The 18,319-nt window shown below is 51.2% G+C and overlaps 1 protein-coding gene across 6 annotated transcripts in view; it reads right to left on the bottom strand.

Annotated features, from left to right (window-relative positions):
* MOCS1 (molybdenum cofactor synthesis 1) overlaps window positions 1-17,716 on the bottom strand; it is a 34,501-nt gene extending 16,785 nt beyond the window's left edge. For 5 of the 6 annotated variants that reach the window (XM_027524919.1, XM_027524918.1, XM_027524921.1 and 2 more), the window contains exons 1-3: window positions 17,514-17,716; window positions 9,022-9,148; window positions 7,391-7,558 (exon numbers count right to left, since the gene is read on the bottom strand). In XM_027524919.1, coding sequence (XP_027380720.1) covers window positions 7,391-7,558; window positions 9,022-9,148; window positions 17,514-17,627 — 409 coding nt within the window. In that variant the 5' untranslated portion in view covers window positions 17,628-17,716. Of the gene's footprint in view, window positions 1-7,390; window positions 7,559-7,980; window positions 8,969-9,021; window positions 9,149-17,513 lie in introns of those variants that run through there. The other variant, XM_027524920.1, reaches the window with a different exon arrangement.
* Window positions 17,717-18,319: the final 603 nt, after the last annotated feature.

Here is an 18,319-nt window from a genome sequence, read left to right on the forward strand (position 1 = left end):
ATACTTTAATAAAACTATGAATTAAAGTCCTCATCTCTTGTATCTCCTGCATTAACAGGCAGGGTTTTTTTGTTTGTTTGTTTGTTTTACCACTAGTGCCAAATGGGAAGCTGCTGCTGCTGCTGCTAAGTCGCTTCAGTCATGTCCGACTCTGTGTGACCCCATAGATGGTAGCCCAACAGGCTCCCCCGTCCCTGGGATTCTCCAGGCAAGAACACTGGAGTGGGTTGCCATTTCCTCCTCCAATGCATGAAAGTGAAAAGTGAAAGTGAAGTCGCTCAGTCGTGTCCGACTCTTAGCGACCCCACGGACTACAGCCCACCAGGCTCGTCCGTCCATGGGATTTTCCAGGCAAGAGTACTGGAGTGGGGTGCCACTGCCTTCTCCGACAGGGAAGCTGACTTCCCTACAAACAGTGCTGAACTTCCTCAGAAAATTAAAAACAGAATTACCATATGACCCAGCAATTCCACTTCTGGGTATACGCCCAAAAGAATTCAAAGTAGAGTCTCAAAGAGATATCTGTACATCCCTAATCACAGCAGCATTATTCACAATAGCTAAAACATGGAAGCAACCCAAGTTGATCAATGAATGAATTACCAAAATGTAGCACATTCATCCAGTGGAATATTATTTAACCTTAAAAAGACAGGAAATTCTTCAATATGCTACAACATGAATGAATCTTGAGGACCTTTGCTAAATGAAATAAGCTAATCACACACACACACACACACACACAAAAACCCAAATACTATAGGATTTCACTTCTATGAGGTTCTTATTCAGTTTCCCAGTCGTGTCTGACTCTGTAACCCCATAGACTGCAGCATGCCAGGCCTCCCTGTCTCCCACCATCTCCCAAAGTTTACCCAAGTTCATGCCCGTTGCATCGGTGATGCCATCTAGCCATCTCATCCTCTGACACCCTCCTTCTCCTTCTGCCCTCAATCTTTCCCAGCATCAGGGACTTTCCCAAAGAGTTGTCTGTCTGCATCAGATAACGAAAATACTGGAGCTTCAGGTTCAGCATCAGTCCTTCCAGTGAATATTCAGAGTTGATCTCCTTTAAGATTGACTGGTTTGATCTCCTTGCTGTCCAAGGGACTTTCAGGAGTCTTCTCCAGCACCACAGTTTGAGGCATCAATTCTTCAGCTTTTTGCCTTCTTTACGGTCCAGCTCTCACAACCGTACGTGACCACTGGGAAGACCACAGCTTGACTATATGGACCTTTGTCGGCAGAGTAACATCTCCGCCTTTCAACACACTGTCTAGGTTTGTCGTAGCTTTCCTGCGATGGGTCTTAGAGCAGCCCACACCATAAAGACAGAAAGTATAACGGTGGTTGCCAGGGGCTGGGGAAGAAGATAATGGGGAGTCACTGTTTAATAGGAGTAGAATTTCAGATGTACAAGAGAATAGGAATAGATGGTGGTGATGATAAATTTTCTGTTATGTGCATTTAAACACAATTAAAAAAAAGAGGGGGGGTGAGGAACATCCCAACAGAATTTTCCAGGGAACGTGGTAATCAGATTCTAAAATTCTCATGGACAAAGCTTGGTATAGCTAGCTAAAGCACTGTTGAAGATTAAAACGGATTTCCCTTATCAGATAATGAACTTATGAAGCCATAGAGATTAAGACTGTGTGATACTGGTGTACAGATAGACAAACTAAATATAATAAAACGAACTCAAAACAGACCAATGCACACATAGCTGATTTATGGAGGAAGGAGGAATTATTCAATAGATGGAATGAGAAAAAGTGACTATTCACGTGAAAAAGAATGAAACTGGATTCCTCGAAGTTACCCCCAGATTAACTAAGGACTTAAATGCAAAAACGAAACTTCAAATGTTTCAGTAAAACCAGAGGCATTATTCTGACCTTGAGTGACGTGTTTCATTGAGTACAAAAAGCACTAACCATAAAAGACAGAACTAATAAATTCAAGAACTACTACTGATCAAACAAGTTGTTACACAAAGTATGGCTTGTTTTTTCAAACTGGGAGAAGATATTTGCAACATATCTCAAGAACTTGGACCATACCAATATGAAAAACCAAACAGAAAAATGAGCACATGACTTGATCTGGTATGACACAGGAAAATAAATAAATATATATATAGCTAATAAACACGTGACAAGACACCTGACCTCATTCTAAACAGGGAAGTACGAAGCAAGACCAGAATAACATGGCATTTTATACACAGTCCACTGGAAAAAGTCCAGAATGATAATACTGAATGTTGGGAAGGATCCAAAAGACACTTACGTACTGCTAGGGAGAGTGTAAAGTTGTACCACCTCTGTAAGACAATGCCGAATTGTTTGCGAGGTTAAATATTCACATATTCCATACCCTGGCAACTCCTTTCCTAGAGAAAGTGTACACCAAGATGCAGTTGCATCTTGAATGAGAATACAAGTGTTTCAAGCAGCACTGTTTATAAAATCAAGAAACTGGAAAGAACCCAAACGTTCACGAACAGGAAGTGTGGTATATTGACGTAATGGAACAGGAGACGGAAGTGAAAGAAACGAACTGCAACTCAGGGTGACATCTGTGCATTTCAGTTGCGTCAAAAGAATAATGCCTAAAATAATACCACGTTCCCTGGAAAATTCTGTTGGGATGTTCCTCACCCCCCCTTTTTTTTAAGCACAGTGCTTAAAAATCCAGGAACACTATCTCATTCTTAAAAAGCAAAGGAAGGATAAACAAGGCATAAAAGTGTTTTCTTAGGAAGGAGAAATACAAGGTAGTGAAGTCCACAGAGGCAGTCAAAGGTTTTTTCCAGGGTTCTGATTCTTCACACACAAAAAATTGATGAGGTAGTGGGTTTCCTTAGGAATTCATAGCATTATCAAAATATGTAAATACATTTGTATAAATAAAGTGAAAAAGGCCATGCATGGATCAATGATGAGATTATTTAATGAACCCAGGGTTAGGATTTACTCTAAAATTCTATGTAACTAGAGTCCATCAAAAATAAATTTAAAAAACTTCACCCCGTTTCAAAAATCTTTCATGCCTCTTCATTGCATCAGGCCTCTTACTAGGGGCTCTAAGCTTTGGGACCTGGATGTTCCACGTTTCATTTCTTCAACGTAATGGAAGAGCAGAACGGAGGACGGAAGAACAAAACCAAACAGGGAAAGCCTGCAGGACTGAGCGATTCTCCAGCTAAGCTGTCATCTGACAGCGACAAGTCAATCTTGAAGTCAGAAGCCAAAACAAGTGGCCCGCAAACATTGCCAACACTATCGCAGGACCTGTGTGTTCACAGGCATACCTCGGGGATACTGTGGCCTTGATTCCAGGCCACTGAACTAAGGCAAGGATCACAATAAAGCGAGTCACACAGAGTCTCCTGGTTTTCCAGTGCATGTAAAAGTTATGTTGGACTTCCCCGGTGGTCCAGTGATTAAGAATCCATCTGCCGATGCTGGGGACATGGGTTCTATCCCTGGTCTGGAAAGATCCCACATGCCACGGAGCAGCACAACTACTGAGTCCAAGCACCCACAGTCCGTGCTCTGCAATAAGAGAAGCCGCTGCAATAAGAAACCCGTGCACCGCAACACCAGGAGTGGCCCCCACTGGCCACAACCAGAGAAAGCCTGTTCAGAGCAACCAATTCCCAGTGCAGTTAAAAAAAAAATATATGTTTACACTGTCCTGTGGTTCGTTAAGTGCACAATAGCATTAGTCCAAGCAAACGTACATACTTGAACTAAAAAATACTTTATTGCTAAAAATTACTACTATTAAGCCTTCAGGGAGTTGCAGTAGTAACATCTAAAATAACCGATCACATGGGATTTCCCTGGAAGCCCAGGAGCTAAGACTTCGAGCTCCCAAGGCAGGGGGTCCAGGTTCAATACCTGGTCAGGGAACCAAGATCTCACATGCGGTAACAAAGATTGAAGATCTGGAATGCCGCAACTAAGACCTAGTACAGCCAAATAAATAAATATTAAAAAAAAAATAACTGATCACAGATCACCATAACAAATGTAACAAAAGAGTTGGAAATGTGAGAATAAAATGTGACACAGTGAGCGAATGCTGTTGGAAAAATGTCACCAATAGACTTGCTCAATGCAGGGTTGCCACAAACCTTCCATGTATAGAAAAATGCAGTATCTGTGAAGTACAGTAAAGCGAAGCATCATCAAGTAAGGTGTGCCTACTTGATGCTTCCTTTTTTTCGAAAATCGCAAACCATCACCATCCAACGTGGCAGCTGCTAACCACACATGGCCATTTAAATCAGTGAAACTGTAATAAAGTTACAAATTCAGTTTCTAGGTCACAGTAGCAGCATCTGAAGCCCAAGGCTGCCTACTGTATCAGGTAATACATAGAACGTTTTCATCATCCTGGGAAGTTCTATGGGACAGCACTGCCCTAAATCTATGACAAGGAGGAAGGAACTTGCTCACATACAAGCCAGGAGGCGCAGTGCAGGATCAGCTCAGGATTGTTGGAGGGGCTCCCGAGCTGAGCTGTCTTCTCAGGGGGAGTTCTGCAGCACCAGCCCCAGGGCTGACAGCCACATGCAGGCACCCAGAGAGACCAAGACTGCTGACTCAGTGAAACCCACAACCCCTTCATCTGCCCCCTGGATGGGGTCTCTCAAAACTCTCATCCGGAGGGTGGGGGACAAGTGCTTGTGAACATCTCAGCTCTGCCTGCTGCCCCCTCCCCTCCCTCTAGCCCTTCTTCCTCACTAGCCCCACTTACCCTGCCCTGCAGGGCAGTTTTACTCTGAAGAAGTACCTCTGCCAATCAAAGGAGCTGGGCTGGGAGATGTCAAAGCGGCAGCAAACAGCAGCACAGGAATTCAAGGCCCTGTGACCGCCATTGTCTCAGAACACTGGCAGAGGGTTGGGGGAGAGCTGGGGGGTGGTACAGTCCCCCCTGCCCCGCCCCAATACACACCATTGAAGAAAGAGATCAATCATTCCAAGTAGGTCACAGTAGCCGGTTCCTTGTCCAAACCACCATCTATGTGGTGATCAACCCTTGACTATCTCCACACTACAAAGCCAGGACCAATAACCCAGGGCCATCAGAGCAGGAGAGCACGTGAAGCAACCGCTGCGTAGATCATGACACTGAGCCCAGGGTGGGGCAGGAACCTGCCCAAGTTCAACACGGCGAGGGGGTGGAAGAGCCCAGAGCAGGAACGCAGCTGCCACCTCTCCAGGCTCCCTGGCCTCCTCCTATGCAAGGAGAGCTCTGTGTCCCCCTGACTGTGCTCAGCCAGCCCTCTCTAACCAGCAGTGATCCCCACCCCCTGGCTCACCCACAGGCCCCAGACAGAGAGCAGAGGTTGTGCCCTGACCAAGGGCAGCCAGCCAGATCTGGCCCCTTCCTAGAACCCGGTCTGCCCATCAGGCCCTGAGGAACGGCCTGGAACAGGGCGGGTTAAGTCAACTCCCCTTGGCCAGCGTGTGCAGCCCAGGAAGGATGCCAGGATTCCAGGTCAAGTGACCAGTGGGGGTTGCAGGGAGCTGGCCACAGGGCAGGAGGGAGGGAGAGCTGGCAGGGGTCCCTTGACCCCTTCTCAGAGCCCCCACCGCAGCTGAACTCCGTGTCAGATGGCAGTCTTCAGGAACTACTCCCACCAATGGGCTGGGATCCTTGAAGGTGGGGCCTGCGATCACTTCCCTTTGACCCCAACACAGTGCCAGGCACACAAGCAGGCACTCGAGAGAACATGCATTGAACCAGCAAATGAGGCAGACAGCTGAAGCCTGGTGGGGGTGGGGGTGGGGGTGGGGGGGGTCCCACCCTGAGCAGCGGAGGCGAGGGCCTCAGCAATCAAGAAAATGAAACCTTATTTTCCTCTGACTTCATCTTCTATAAGCACACACTCACAGTCCCTGCCTGACCTCAGGGCTTAGAACCAGCATACGGCAGGGGCCACCCCACACACAGCACTTGCCACTTGCTGGACATTTCCTTCTTATCTCTTCCCCAGGTCCAGCCTGTAAGGTAGGTTACCCTCTTCATTGGAAGGCTTAGGATGGACTTTAAAAGTTGCCCGAGATACACTACTGTAACAGCAGTATACAGGTGCAGCTGAGATCCCCACAAGGGCGCGTCATGCTTCAGAGACTGCATTTTGAACCACCTTCATTCATTCAGCAAACACCAGGGAGCACCGGCCGTGTGCCAGGCACTTTCCTAGGTGCTCGAAACACAGCTATGAACAGAATTCACCCAGATCCCTGAGAGCTTTCATGCTAGTTAATGAGAAGACAAAAACTAACCAAACAACATAACGTGGTAGAGCAGGGTCGCCACATCTTTTCTGTCGGAAAGACCAAAGAGTAAATATTTTCAGCTTTGCCAGCCACATGGTCTTTGCGGCAACGCCTCAGCTCTGCAACATACTGCTGCTAAGTCACTCCAGTCGTGTCCGACTCTGTGCGGCCCCATAGACGGCAGCCCACCAGGCTCCCCCGTCCCTGGGATTCTCCAGGCAAGAACACTGGAGTGGGTTGCCATTTCCTTCTCCAACGCATGAAAGTAAAAAGTGAAAGTGAAGTCGCTCAGTCGTGTCTGACTGGTAGCGACCCCATGGACTGCAGCCCACCAGGCTCCTCCGTCCATGGGATATTCCAGGCACGAGTACTGGACGTGGGAGATACGTAAATGAGTAGGTGTGGTTACATCACAATAAAACTTTATTAATGGACGGTGAATTTAAAATGTCATATAATTTTCACATGCCACAGAGGTTATTCTTTTGATTTTCTTTTTCAATCACATTTAGAAACAGAGAAACTATTCTTAGCTTACAGGCTACACGCAGGCCGGTGGTGGCCCTGGACTATATCTTGCCAACTCCTGGGAGACAAAATAGCTGGGGGCGTGTATGTGGGGAGGGACTTTAGGTCAAGGAGGCCTCCCCTAAGGAGATGATACCGGGGCAGGGCCCTGAACGAGGCAGGCTGGCAGCCCTCTGCTCCTAGCGAGGGCAATGGCACGTGGAAAGGCCTGGTGGCGTGAATGCGGGGGAGGATGGGGGGGGAGCGGCAGGAGAGAGGTCTCTGCGGATGATGGAACCAGGTCACGTGGGCCTCCAAGCCTGGGGGAGGACTTTAGTCTAAATCTGACGTCAAACCACTGTGCTCTGGCACTTACTAGCTTTGTGACCTTGGGCGAGTTCTCCAACTTCTCTGTGCCTCATTTCTTAACAAAAATGAGAATAACGATGGTGCCTGTTTTCAGAGGGTGGCAGGACTCTTTGAACATAACATCCCAAGGGAGTGTTGGCTTCTGATATTTGTACTCAAGTCAAGCTGGATGGAGCAGGACCTGGGAGAGGTGGTGATAACTCTGGTCAACTCACCCACAATGTCCACCACGTCCGGCCGGATGAGCGGCTCCCCACCCGTGAGCCGGATCTTGTCCACGCCTTCTTTCACAAAGAGCCGGGCCAGGGTCAGGATTTCCTCTGTGGTCAGCAGGTCAGCCTTGGGGGTCAGAGGGACCCCCTCCTCAGGCATGCAGTATTGACCTGAGGGAAGGGAGGGGACGTGGAGGAAGGAAGTGACCGAGGCGGTCAGACCGGGAGGCCTCCAGTCCCCAACTCGCCCACCATGCTGTAAGTTTCTCTGGAACCCCAACCCAGCTAGGAGGAGAGACCCGGCCAAGTCTGAGGTGGCACAAACCCTAGGCCAGATTCTCTCTGAGGCTCACCTTCCTCTTCTATAAAATTTAACACCCCTCCCCATCTGGCCGTGATGTCCCTCAGTGGGTTAAAGATGAGAAATGAGCGGCCAGGGCAGCCTGGCTGGGGGCAGGGGCAGGCCGAGACTGCCTCCTCTGTGAGGGGCCGCTGGGTGGGGTCTGCGAAGAAGGCCAGGGCCCTGGGCCCACCCCTCCTGCCATCATTCAGTCCCTTCACCGCATCTGGTTGTGACAAGCAGTGAGCCCCACCTCTGTGTGTCCTGAGGTGCAGGAGGCCAGGAGGTGCTCCCTGCCCTGGGCAAAGCCACTCTCCTCTGTGGCAACACGTGTTCTCACACCCAGGCTACAGTCCTTCAGGTGACCAAACACCAGTCCCATTTCACAGACCGGAAGACTGAGGTACCGCCTGTCCAGGGCAAGGCAGCAAAAGAGGACAACGAGGCGAGCCCTGGCTGGTGAGTGGGGCACCATTTCCTCCCTTCAGTTCCCGTGGGACAGGTTCAACAGCACTAGTGGCCAGGACCTGCCAGGGAGTGGGGCGGATTAGGGAAGGGTCTAGAATTGGTCTTTCAAGATGGAACAGATTAGGCAAGAACATCAGAACATCAGTACTGCAAGGGGTAAGTATTGTTAGGTTGAACATTTACTACACAGACATGTATTTATTGGGCCATGAAGTAAACACATTTCTCACCGTGAGTTACAGTGAGAGGAAGGGAGGAAGAGAGGAAAGATGGAAGAAAGGCAAGACAGACAGACGCGCACACTGTGGAAGTCCCTCCAGCAGCGGACCCGCCCAGAGCTCTCTGTACGATGTTATGCAATGTTATGCAATGAGGACCGTGTACCAGCCTGGCCCCAGACAACCTGTCTCATGAAACTGGAGTGTTTTTTTATACCCGGCAGTGCTGGCTGTGGGCACCAGCCTGTTTCACCTGTTTACAGTGCCCGGCGGGCCCCATGCCATGTCCTGCACTGTGCAGACCTTGGGGAATTAGGAGGGAGGGAGGAAGAGTCCCGAGCCCGTGGTAGGTCCCGGGTCAGCCTCGACCCTGAATCCAACAGCAATTCTGTTCTCCAGCCTGATTCCAAGGAGAACCCAGCTCCCAGGACCACAAAACTCACTCTTGATCCCCACCTTGCCCCTGAACCCCACTTGACAAGCAAGGAAGAAGGCTGGGTGGAGTTTTCTAGAAAGAGGAATGGGGAGGATTCCTGGACCGGGGGCGATTGCAGGGGTCACTGCAGCAGAGGGACCGGTGCCCAGAGAGGGCCCGGGGGGTGACTTACATCTGAGGTTGCACCTCTCGGTGAGGGAGATCCGCAGATAGCTGTGGCGCCGGCCGAAGCTGTCGGTGAGGAAGGCGGAGAAGGGGGCGGCGTGCTCCCCCAGGAACGGCCTCGGCCTGGACAGCACCTGCAGTGGGGTGGGAGGGACCACGGGCTGGGGGCAGGTGCGGGGAGAACCCACCTCCGGGACACGACGCCCACCCCCGTCAACCACCCTCCCCTCCCCTCTGACACCCGCACACACTGCCTCTCCATCCATATGTGGGCTCCACGGTTGTGGGGGTCTGGAAGTCTCCCTTCATTCACAGGATGAGAGACAGATCTAGAAGGAAGGACCTGCCCCTCCAAGCCCCATACTCAGCCCTGAGGGTGCAGGGTCTCTGCTGGGGTGCATCTGCCTGGGCATCAGGGCAGGGCAAAGGGCACTAGACCCCACCCAGCCCCCACCTCCTCCCTGTCACGCCTCCCTCAAAGGACGCCCATCCTGGAACAGCCATCCCTAGCATCTTTTGGACAGGTCACCAGGAGGGCATGTGCCTCTTGGCACCCAAGAAACATGTCCAGAAACGAGGAGGAAGGAGCAGGCAGCTATGAGGGCCAGTGGCCTGGAACATGGAACCACTTCTCCAACTCAGGCTTCCCCTTCCTTACCTTGAAAGTGAAAGTCGCTCAGTCGGGTCTGACTCTTTGCGACCCCATGGACTATACAGTCCAAGGAATTCTCCAGGCCAGAATACTGGAGTGGGTAGCCTTTCCCTTCTCCAGGGTATCTTCCCAACGTAGGGATCAAACCCAGGTCTCCCACATTGCAGGCAGATTCTTTACCAGCTGAGCCACAAGGGAAGCCCTCCTTACCTTGAGCTCAAAGCGATTACTCCTTGTGGCAGATGGGGTCACACAAGCTGCCTCCCCACTGCCCAGGGGGACCCAACAGACTACACCCGCAGCAGAAGCTGGGGGCCGTAGCCAGCCAGGGTGGGTACACCTACGACGGGGGGCTCCCCTCCTGTAGAAGGCCTAGGGTAAGGACAGTACAACCAGGGGGACCCACAGAGGGAATGAGGACACCAGCCCCCAGGAAGGGAGGATGGAGGTGCGGGATGGCCACCATGCTAACCCCATGCCCAGATTACGTCCGTCCTTACCCTTCACCCACCCACTGCCAGAAGAAAGGATTAAGGACCCGCACTTTGGGGTATAATGGGGAGGGGATTGCTGGAGCCTTCTCACAAGGCGCAAACGCATCCTGGGGGAGAGAAAGGAAGCAGCCAGCCTCCGTCCCCCTTTCCCAAGTCTGAGATCATCTGCTCTCTCTCCCCCGTCCCTTTAGAGCAGGGGTCCGCGAAGCCCAGGCTGTGGACCGGTACCTCCTATAAGATCAGTGGCAGCATTAGATTAGAAATAAAGTGCACGGGAAATGTCATGCACTTGAGTCATCCCGAAACCATCCCCCCAACCCCAGCCCTAGTTTGTGGAAAACTGTCTTCCAAGAAATTGGTCCCTGGTGGCAAAAAGGTTGGGGACCCCTGCTTTAGAGCACAACCCTGGGTCATGACCGATGTTGATGATAACTGCCCCACAGAAATAACATCTGCAAGGCATCTTGAGGTTTCCAAAGAACGTTCCCTGCTCCATCCCCACACCTGAAAGGATTATTATAACCAGTGCTCGGATGGGGCCCACGAACACCCCTGGTGGAACCAGGACTCAAATCCCGGTCTTCTAAGTTCTGTAGTCTTTCCCCTACTTGCATAGGGTGTGTCCAAGAAGGTACACAGGATGGAATATAGGGCAGGGAGAAGTCATTTCTCTAGAGTCTTTAGAACAAAGGAATCATGACCGTGGTGGTGGTCATCTGTGAGGTCTACAGATAGAGCTCTGGACTGGGGGCAAGAACCCCTGTTTCCGGGTTCTGTGTACCCTGACAGTCTAGCAAAGTTCTCTGACTCCTCTTGGTCTGCTCTCCCAACTATAAAACAAGGACAGTTGTGGGCTAAAAGTGTCCTGCTGTAAAAGAGGGGGTTAGCCAGGATGCTGGCAGAGAAACACCCCAGATTATCACCATCTTATAACCTAATAAAGCAGGCCTCTGGAATGGCTAAAGAAGATGTGGTACTTATACCCAATGGAAGATGATTCAGCCATAAAAAAGACCAAATAATGCCATTTGTAGCAACATGGATAGACCTCGAGACTGTCATACTGAGTGAAGTCAGGCAGAGAAGGAAAAATACCGTATCAATTCCACGTGGAATCCAAAAAAAAAAGGTACAAATGAACTTACTTACAAAATAGGAAAAAAAAGGTACAGATGTAGAAAACGATCTTATGGTTGCCAAGGGAGAAAGGGATAAATTGGAAGACTTATAAAGGGGGACTGACATACACACACTTGGGTGCTGAGTGCTCAGTTGCTAAGTCATGTCTGACTCTTTTCGATTCCATGGACTGTAGCCTGCCAGGCTCCTCTCTCTGTCCATGGGGTTTTCCAGGCAAGAATGCACAATCGAGCTGCCATTTCCTTCCTCAGGGGATCTTCCTGATCCAGGGATCCAACTCGCATCTTCTGCATCAGCAGGCGGATTCTTTTACCACAGAGCCACCGGGAAGCCTGTACACACACTGCTAATAAAGACCTACTGTATAGCATAGGGAACTCCACTCGGTACTCTGGCATGGCCTATACAGGAAAAGAATCTAAAAAAGAGTGGATGTAGGTCTAAGTGACTCACTTTGCTGTGCAGCACATTGTAAATCAACTATATTCCAATAAAAAAAATTTTTTTAAATGTTTAAAAAAGAAAGAAAGCAGGTCTCTGGGTCTCCTGCAGTCCAGGAAAGAGAAACATTTACTTCAGGGACCTCCCCAGCCCTGGCTGCATGTTAGAACCATCTGGGGAGAAGGCAATGGCACCTCACTCCAGTACTCTTGCCTGGAGGGTCCCATGAATAGAGGAGCCTGGTAGGCTGCAGTCCATGGCGTCGCTAAGAGTCAGACACGACTGAGCGACTTCACTTTCACTTTTCATGCATTGGAGGAGGAAATGGCAACCCACTCCAGTGTTCTTGCCTGGAGAATCCCAGGGACGGGGGAGCCTGGTGGGCTGCCATCTATGGGGTCGCACGGAGTCGGACACGACTGAAGCGACTTAGCAGCAGCAGCAGGGGAGTTGAAGAACATTCCCATGGAGACCAGTTGAATTCAGATCCCCAGGTGCTTGCGTTTTTCATCTCTCGGTGCGATTCTAATGTACAGCCAAGGTCAAGGGCCAGATTGACTCAAGAGGCAGAAGGGGTGAGAGAGAGAGAGAGCAGGGGGTGCTTCAGGCTTTTCCTGGGTCCGTAAACCTGACCTCACTCTGCTCACTCCAGGACCGGTTTCTCAATCATCTAAGAAACTCTTCCCATGGTCCAGGGACCAGAAAGTAGCCGTCACTTCCCTGAATTGCAGTCTGAAATAATCACAAGAATGCTCCCTCCTCCCTCCCCACTCACCCACTGCCTTTCCACTTCCCCACTTCCCCCATGCCCTTGGGGGTGGGGCAGGGACACACCGCAGAATCAAGAGTCCCACCCTCACTGGCCACCAGAGTCCAGGAGCCCAGACACCCCGGAATCCACAGCTATTCACAACTGGGTAACTGGTTAATCACTCCAGGGCCCCTCCTCCCACTCGCCAAGATGCCCTCCTCACCCTAATCTGAACACCCTGGGGGAGGCGGCTGGGTGAGGGAGGAACCCAAATGAAACCCCGAATGGGAGTCAGTGAGAAGACAGAGGCTCGTGACTCAGCAGAAACCGGAGAGCAGATGTGGAATGGAGCAACCCAGCAGGGAATTAGGCCCTCTGTTCTGGCCAAGGGTGGGGCCGGCCTGATTTCATTTTTGAAACCAAGAGTCACCTTCTCTACATTCATTCAGATCATATAGCCAGTACCTGAGGCAGCCTCCTAAACACACACAAAACACATCTCTCATCTCCCTCTCCCTGCCAGGGCTGCAAACTCATCACTTGGATATTAACACGCCTCATCCCTGCCTCCTCTCTCCTCCAACACTTCATATCCTACTTTCATTCTTCCCTTTTTTTTTTTCCCCTTTTCCTTTAAACCCCCTTGGAGGGAAAAAAATATTAGCACCAGTCAAAGGAGATTGGAATCCAGGAGGAATTACCGGGCAGATTAGACAGTGAAGCCTCTTGCCCAGGAGAGGCTACGACATGTCACAAGCAGAGCACCCTTGGCTTCGCAGACTCCCCAGGCCCCGCCTGGGGTGGGAAGTCTCCCTGCCTGACTCAACGTTCCCGAGTCATAGCAGGTGTCGAAACACCTGTGTCAATGGACAGATAGGCAGATCCCCAATTCAGAGAGAAAGGCAGTGTGTGTGAAACCCAGTTACACTGGGGTAGCCATTCATTTCTAGGCTGGTCTCTACTGGCAAAATGCTTTAGCCCCACGGAGGGCCAAGAGGGAAAGGGTAAATGTATACATACAGCTAATTCACTTTGTTGTATAACATCGTAAAGCAACAATGTGTGTGTTAGTTGCTTGGTCATGTCCAACTCTTTGTGACCCCATGGACTGTAGCCTGCCAGGCTCCTCTGTCTGCGGGATTCTCCAGGCAAGAATACTGGAGTGGGTTGCCATGCCCTTCTCCAAATTAAAAAAAAAAAAAAATGGTTTAGCCTCTAACAGTGACTCTTAACTCTTGTTACACATGAAAATAACCTGAAGAACTTCTTAGCAGTACTGAGACCAGAGCCCCAGACCACAGATTCTGTCTCAGCTGCTCTGAGTTGGGGCCCTGGCTTTGTTTGTAGTGTTCCTATTCTTCTGTGCAGCCCAGGTTGAGAACCACTGGCCCAGCCACACCAGAATTCGGTGCCATGTTAATCCGGGGGATTGCAGTTCTGAGCATTGGCTTTGGAGGCGGGTAAACCTGAACGACAGGCCTGGTTGCCTACTACTCTTTCAGCTTTAGCTTCCTCGTCCATAAAGTGTGGACAATAATCCTACCTAAGTCAACCGGAGGAGCTCCTGGCACACAGTAGGGGTTCAGGAAGAGACTGCTCCCATTCACTTCATCTAACTCCTACTCAGAAATATCCAGTCACCATATATCCATGGAGGGGCACTAGTTGTATACACTAGGACTAGTTTTCCCACTCATGTCAGCTTCCCTAGTCTTGCAAAGCCCTACTTAATGGCAGAGGGCTCAAGGTTGGGGTTTCCAGACCTGCCCTCACACCACTCAAAGCAGGACAAGCAGGGTCTGAGCCACCCAGGGACCATGGACACCAATGCGATTAACTGGGCACAAGACAGCCAACCACATGCTACTGGTTACACCTCGTCTCCTACCAGTGCAGACTGGGTGAGGTGGGGAAGGGTAGTAGGAAGGAGTCAGTTTAGGGAGGGACCTGCCCTCCAAGTGCCTTCCCTGGTATCCATTAACATCGGGCCTTTGGTTTGACTGATAAAGGCCAACCTCCAAATTGCTCTGCAGTGTAGATACCAGAGGAGCTGGGGGACAAAGAGACAGGCCAAACCCAAATAGCACTGGCCCATTTACACCCTCTTTGGGACGAACTATACCCAGGGATGTCCAAAACTCATCTCTATTAAATGAGGGGACCTGGGCAAAGTGCCCAGCCCCGGGCCTTGACCTCCACTCTCCCTCCAGCCCCACCCTAAGTCTGCGGTCTTCACACATGTAAGGATAGTCGTATGTCACTGAAACACAGGCCTCTGAGGAGCTGGGCAGGTTGGACGTTCAGACAGCCCTCCTGAAAAGTCTGCTTTCCTCCCGAGGGTGACTGCCCCAGGCCTGGCCCGGCCATCCTCCTCATGTACGCAGTCCCTCCCTGCAGAAACCTCTCCGACACGTGCTCTTCCCGGCCCCCCGAATAACTAGGTGCTGCTGGCACAGAGTCAGCCTCTCCCCTGGACCAAGGCAGCACTCCCGGGACCTGAGGCCAGCCCCACGTCACCCCAACGAAGCCTGCCCGGAGCCTGAGACAAAGAAAAAGGGCTGTAGCGCTTGCAACTGTGGGAAGCCCTCTGTCCTGACTGTGCCAACCAGGCTGGCAGGGAGCTCCGTCTCCCCTACCTACCTCCCCGTGTACCCACTCACCTCCCCTGTCCACTTGGAGAGCCACCTCAAGTGGACCCAGCCCAAGGCCCCCTTCCACCAGCCTCGCAGCCAGCTCCCTCCCCACACCTCACTTCGCTCTCCCGCCAACACGCTGATGAACAGACAAGCCCACACCCTGACAAACGGACAACACCTCCTGGCTTCCCCTTGTCTCTCCCAGCACCTCCCATCCCAAACCAGACCTCCAGGGCACTCCAGGGCACGGTGGTGTGGGGAAAAGGCCCCCTGCTGGAAGGGAAGGGAGGACGGGGATTCCAGGAGCCCCCATCCTTGCTCCCACCAACTGGCAAGCTCAGCGGATGGGCAGAACACAGCTGTCTCCAAGACTCGCTCACCTCTGAGACTCTCCGAAGGACATTCTATGCCCTCCCTCAACTGCGTACAGATGGGCTGGCCACCCCCTGGTCTTGAAGACATGAAAAGAGGGGAAGCCGTAGGCCCAGGACCCGCATCACACTGGGGGCGCAGCAAGTGTGAAAACTTGGGGCATCCTGTCCAGCGCTCTGTCGTGTGCTACCTCACCGGGTCTGTTTCAAACGGCCCCAAATATCTGCTGATGCCACCGACGGCAGAGCACCAGGTAAGCACCATACCTAGAAACACAGGGGAGCAACCCATCTGCGGAGGATAACCCTGCTGGGAGACGTCCAGGGTTGGGGCGGGGAAACTTATGGGACACAGCATGTGACAATGGTGGCAAGGATAATTAAGACAAACCTGAGATACTCATGCACAGCATGTACATGGGCCAGACTTTTCAAGTGTGTATATATATATATTACATTAATTCCTTTAATCTCTATAATCACCCTAAGAAGTAGACACTGTTATTCCCAGTTCACAGAGAAGACTGAGGCACTGAGCGGTGAAGGGACTTGCTGACATTCACACACCTCATAAGCGGCAGGGCTGGGATTAAAATTGAGGCATTCTGCTCAAGTCCACCTTCCTACCTGCTAATGATACCTCCGCCCTCACAGTGTAAAGGAAAGGGCAGGAGTGGCCTCCCTCATCCTCCCTGAAGACAAGAAGCCGGAGCACAGGTGCGAGAGTTTGCGCTCCTGCTCACTTACTTTACAGCTCAGGGGGGTCCAGGGAAGTTCACTTCCATGGGCTCCCTCACCTGAAGATACAAACTCTACTCACCTCAGGTGGTTTACTGTGAGGCCTCAGTGAGACCATAAATGAAGCCGCTTAGCACAGGCTGAAAAGTACAAAGTAAGTTAGGGGCTCGGGGTGGGGAGAAGAAACTTCCCCTTTTCCTAAATTCTTTAAAGATCTCTCAGCCATCTTGGTTTTCCCATTTTCCCCTCCATGACGTTCAGAGTTCAAGAATTTGGACACACTTCTTCACCTCCCAGCAATGCGAATTACTTATCCAAGGATCCTGAGGGTGAGGAGGGAGGTCAGAATTGGGGAAAGCAATTTAGCCTGAGACCCTCCTCCTGACTGAGCAACAGCAGGTGCTCAATCTGTTGACCTGCTGAGCCCCTGAACCTGAAGTCCTGCGCCAGGTGGTGGGAAAGGAATGACCAAATGGACCCAGAAAAGGTTTCACCAAATAAAAAGAGATGCTTCTCCCAAAATGATACCCTGACAAGATGGGCAAAACAAATTGAAAACCTGTCACACCAAAAATCCCTCTGAGAGATGCTGTTAAGGACTCAGGGCGGGGGGCGCTATCCTAACCCTAAAGAGAAAGCAGATTCCCAAACTTGCAAGAGCCCAGGTTCTGGGCTCCACTCTGCTCCAGAATCAGGCTGAACCCTCCTAAGGGAAATGAAGATGAAACACAAACAGCCAGTGAAGGACGGGTCACACAGCCAGGTGACTACAAAGTGACATTTTTAGTCAGTGTCACATTATGAAGTAGGTGTCACAAAAGCACCTGATCACACAGATAACCTACCCCAGGGGTACAGTGAGGAAACTGTTTAAGGAAGAAGCTGTTTAAGGGTGTGAGGCAGGACTGAGAGGGGTGCTAATAACATTGCACTGGTCCCAGAGTCCTGCCCGCCTGCTCCCCCATCTCTGGGAGTCACTTAGACCTGGAAGGAGGTTGCCTGGCCGGGTGGGCAGGGAAGCTTTTGAGTCAGACCCCAGAGAGCACCCCCACCCCGCCACCCCCAGCTGGGATTCCAGGTGGGACTGGGCGGTCGATCTAGAGAACATCTTTCCACACCTCTCCCTGTGCGCCTAATTAAGCGCCGAGGGGGGTCCCTCCCAGGAGCGGACACCACTTTCAGAAGCAGCTGCCGCGGAGGGGCCGGGGTGCTTCTGGGCAGCTAGCTGCCTGGCCACTGCCTCCCCCAGGAAAAGTGTGGATGCGAACGGGCTCACCTCCACGACAGGCTCCCCAGGGCATGGCTGCGTCACCGGAGCCCCCGAGCTGCAGCTCCGGACACCGGCTCTCAGGACCCGCCGCACCACCCGGGACACTGGCTGGGCCGCCATTGAAGCCTGCCGGCTGTGCAAGATCCTACAGGGTAGCCGATTCGGGAGAACGCTAGCCCTGGACTCGCCGCCCCGGGTCCTCGAGGCGGAGGCGGGGCCCGGGAGGGGGCGGGGCCCGAGCAGCCAATCGACGTGGGCGCTGTGCCGCGCGGCTTTCTGGGAGTTGTAGTCCACTCCGGCCGCTCCTTTTCCCTGGCAGGTTGTGTTCTATCTAGGGAGGACTTGGAAAACACCAGGTTCAAACTCAGCCAATGATCCTGAGTCTTTTCCTACTGGCAGCTCTGGACTTTGTGCCAGTCACATACCACGACCTAAGTGCTTTAGGGCCAGGTGAATGAAATTTAAGGAGGTGCCAAAAAAGTAGATTTTCAAGATAATGTTTTAATGCAATATCTCAAAAAGTCAGAATGCAAAAAAAAAAAAAAAAAAAAACCCACACACATAAAAACAAAATATCAACATTTTACATAAAAAGATCTGAGGAAAAAAGACATGAATGAGTAATAGCTGTAGGCTTTTCCCTCACCATATTTCTGGCTTTATCAGCCATTTCTCCCCAAAGTATGTCCTGCATTCCCTGACACAGGATTATTGGCCATTTCCTCAACTGTGCTTTCCTACCTATGCACCTCTGCCCATCTCTGCTGATTTAAAGGTCATCCATGCTCAGACATAGAAGAAATTCCATTTCA

This window comes from Bos indicus x Bos taurus, chromosome 23, assembly GCF_003369695.1.
Source record: "Bos indicus x Bos taurus breed Angus x Brahman F1 hybrid chromosome 23, Bos_hybrid_MaternalHap_v2.0, whole genome shotgun sequence".
NCBI lineage: Eukaryota > Metazoa > Chordata > Mammalia > Artiodactyla > Bovidae > Bos > Bos indicus x Bos taurus.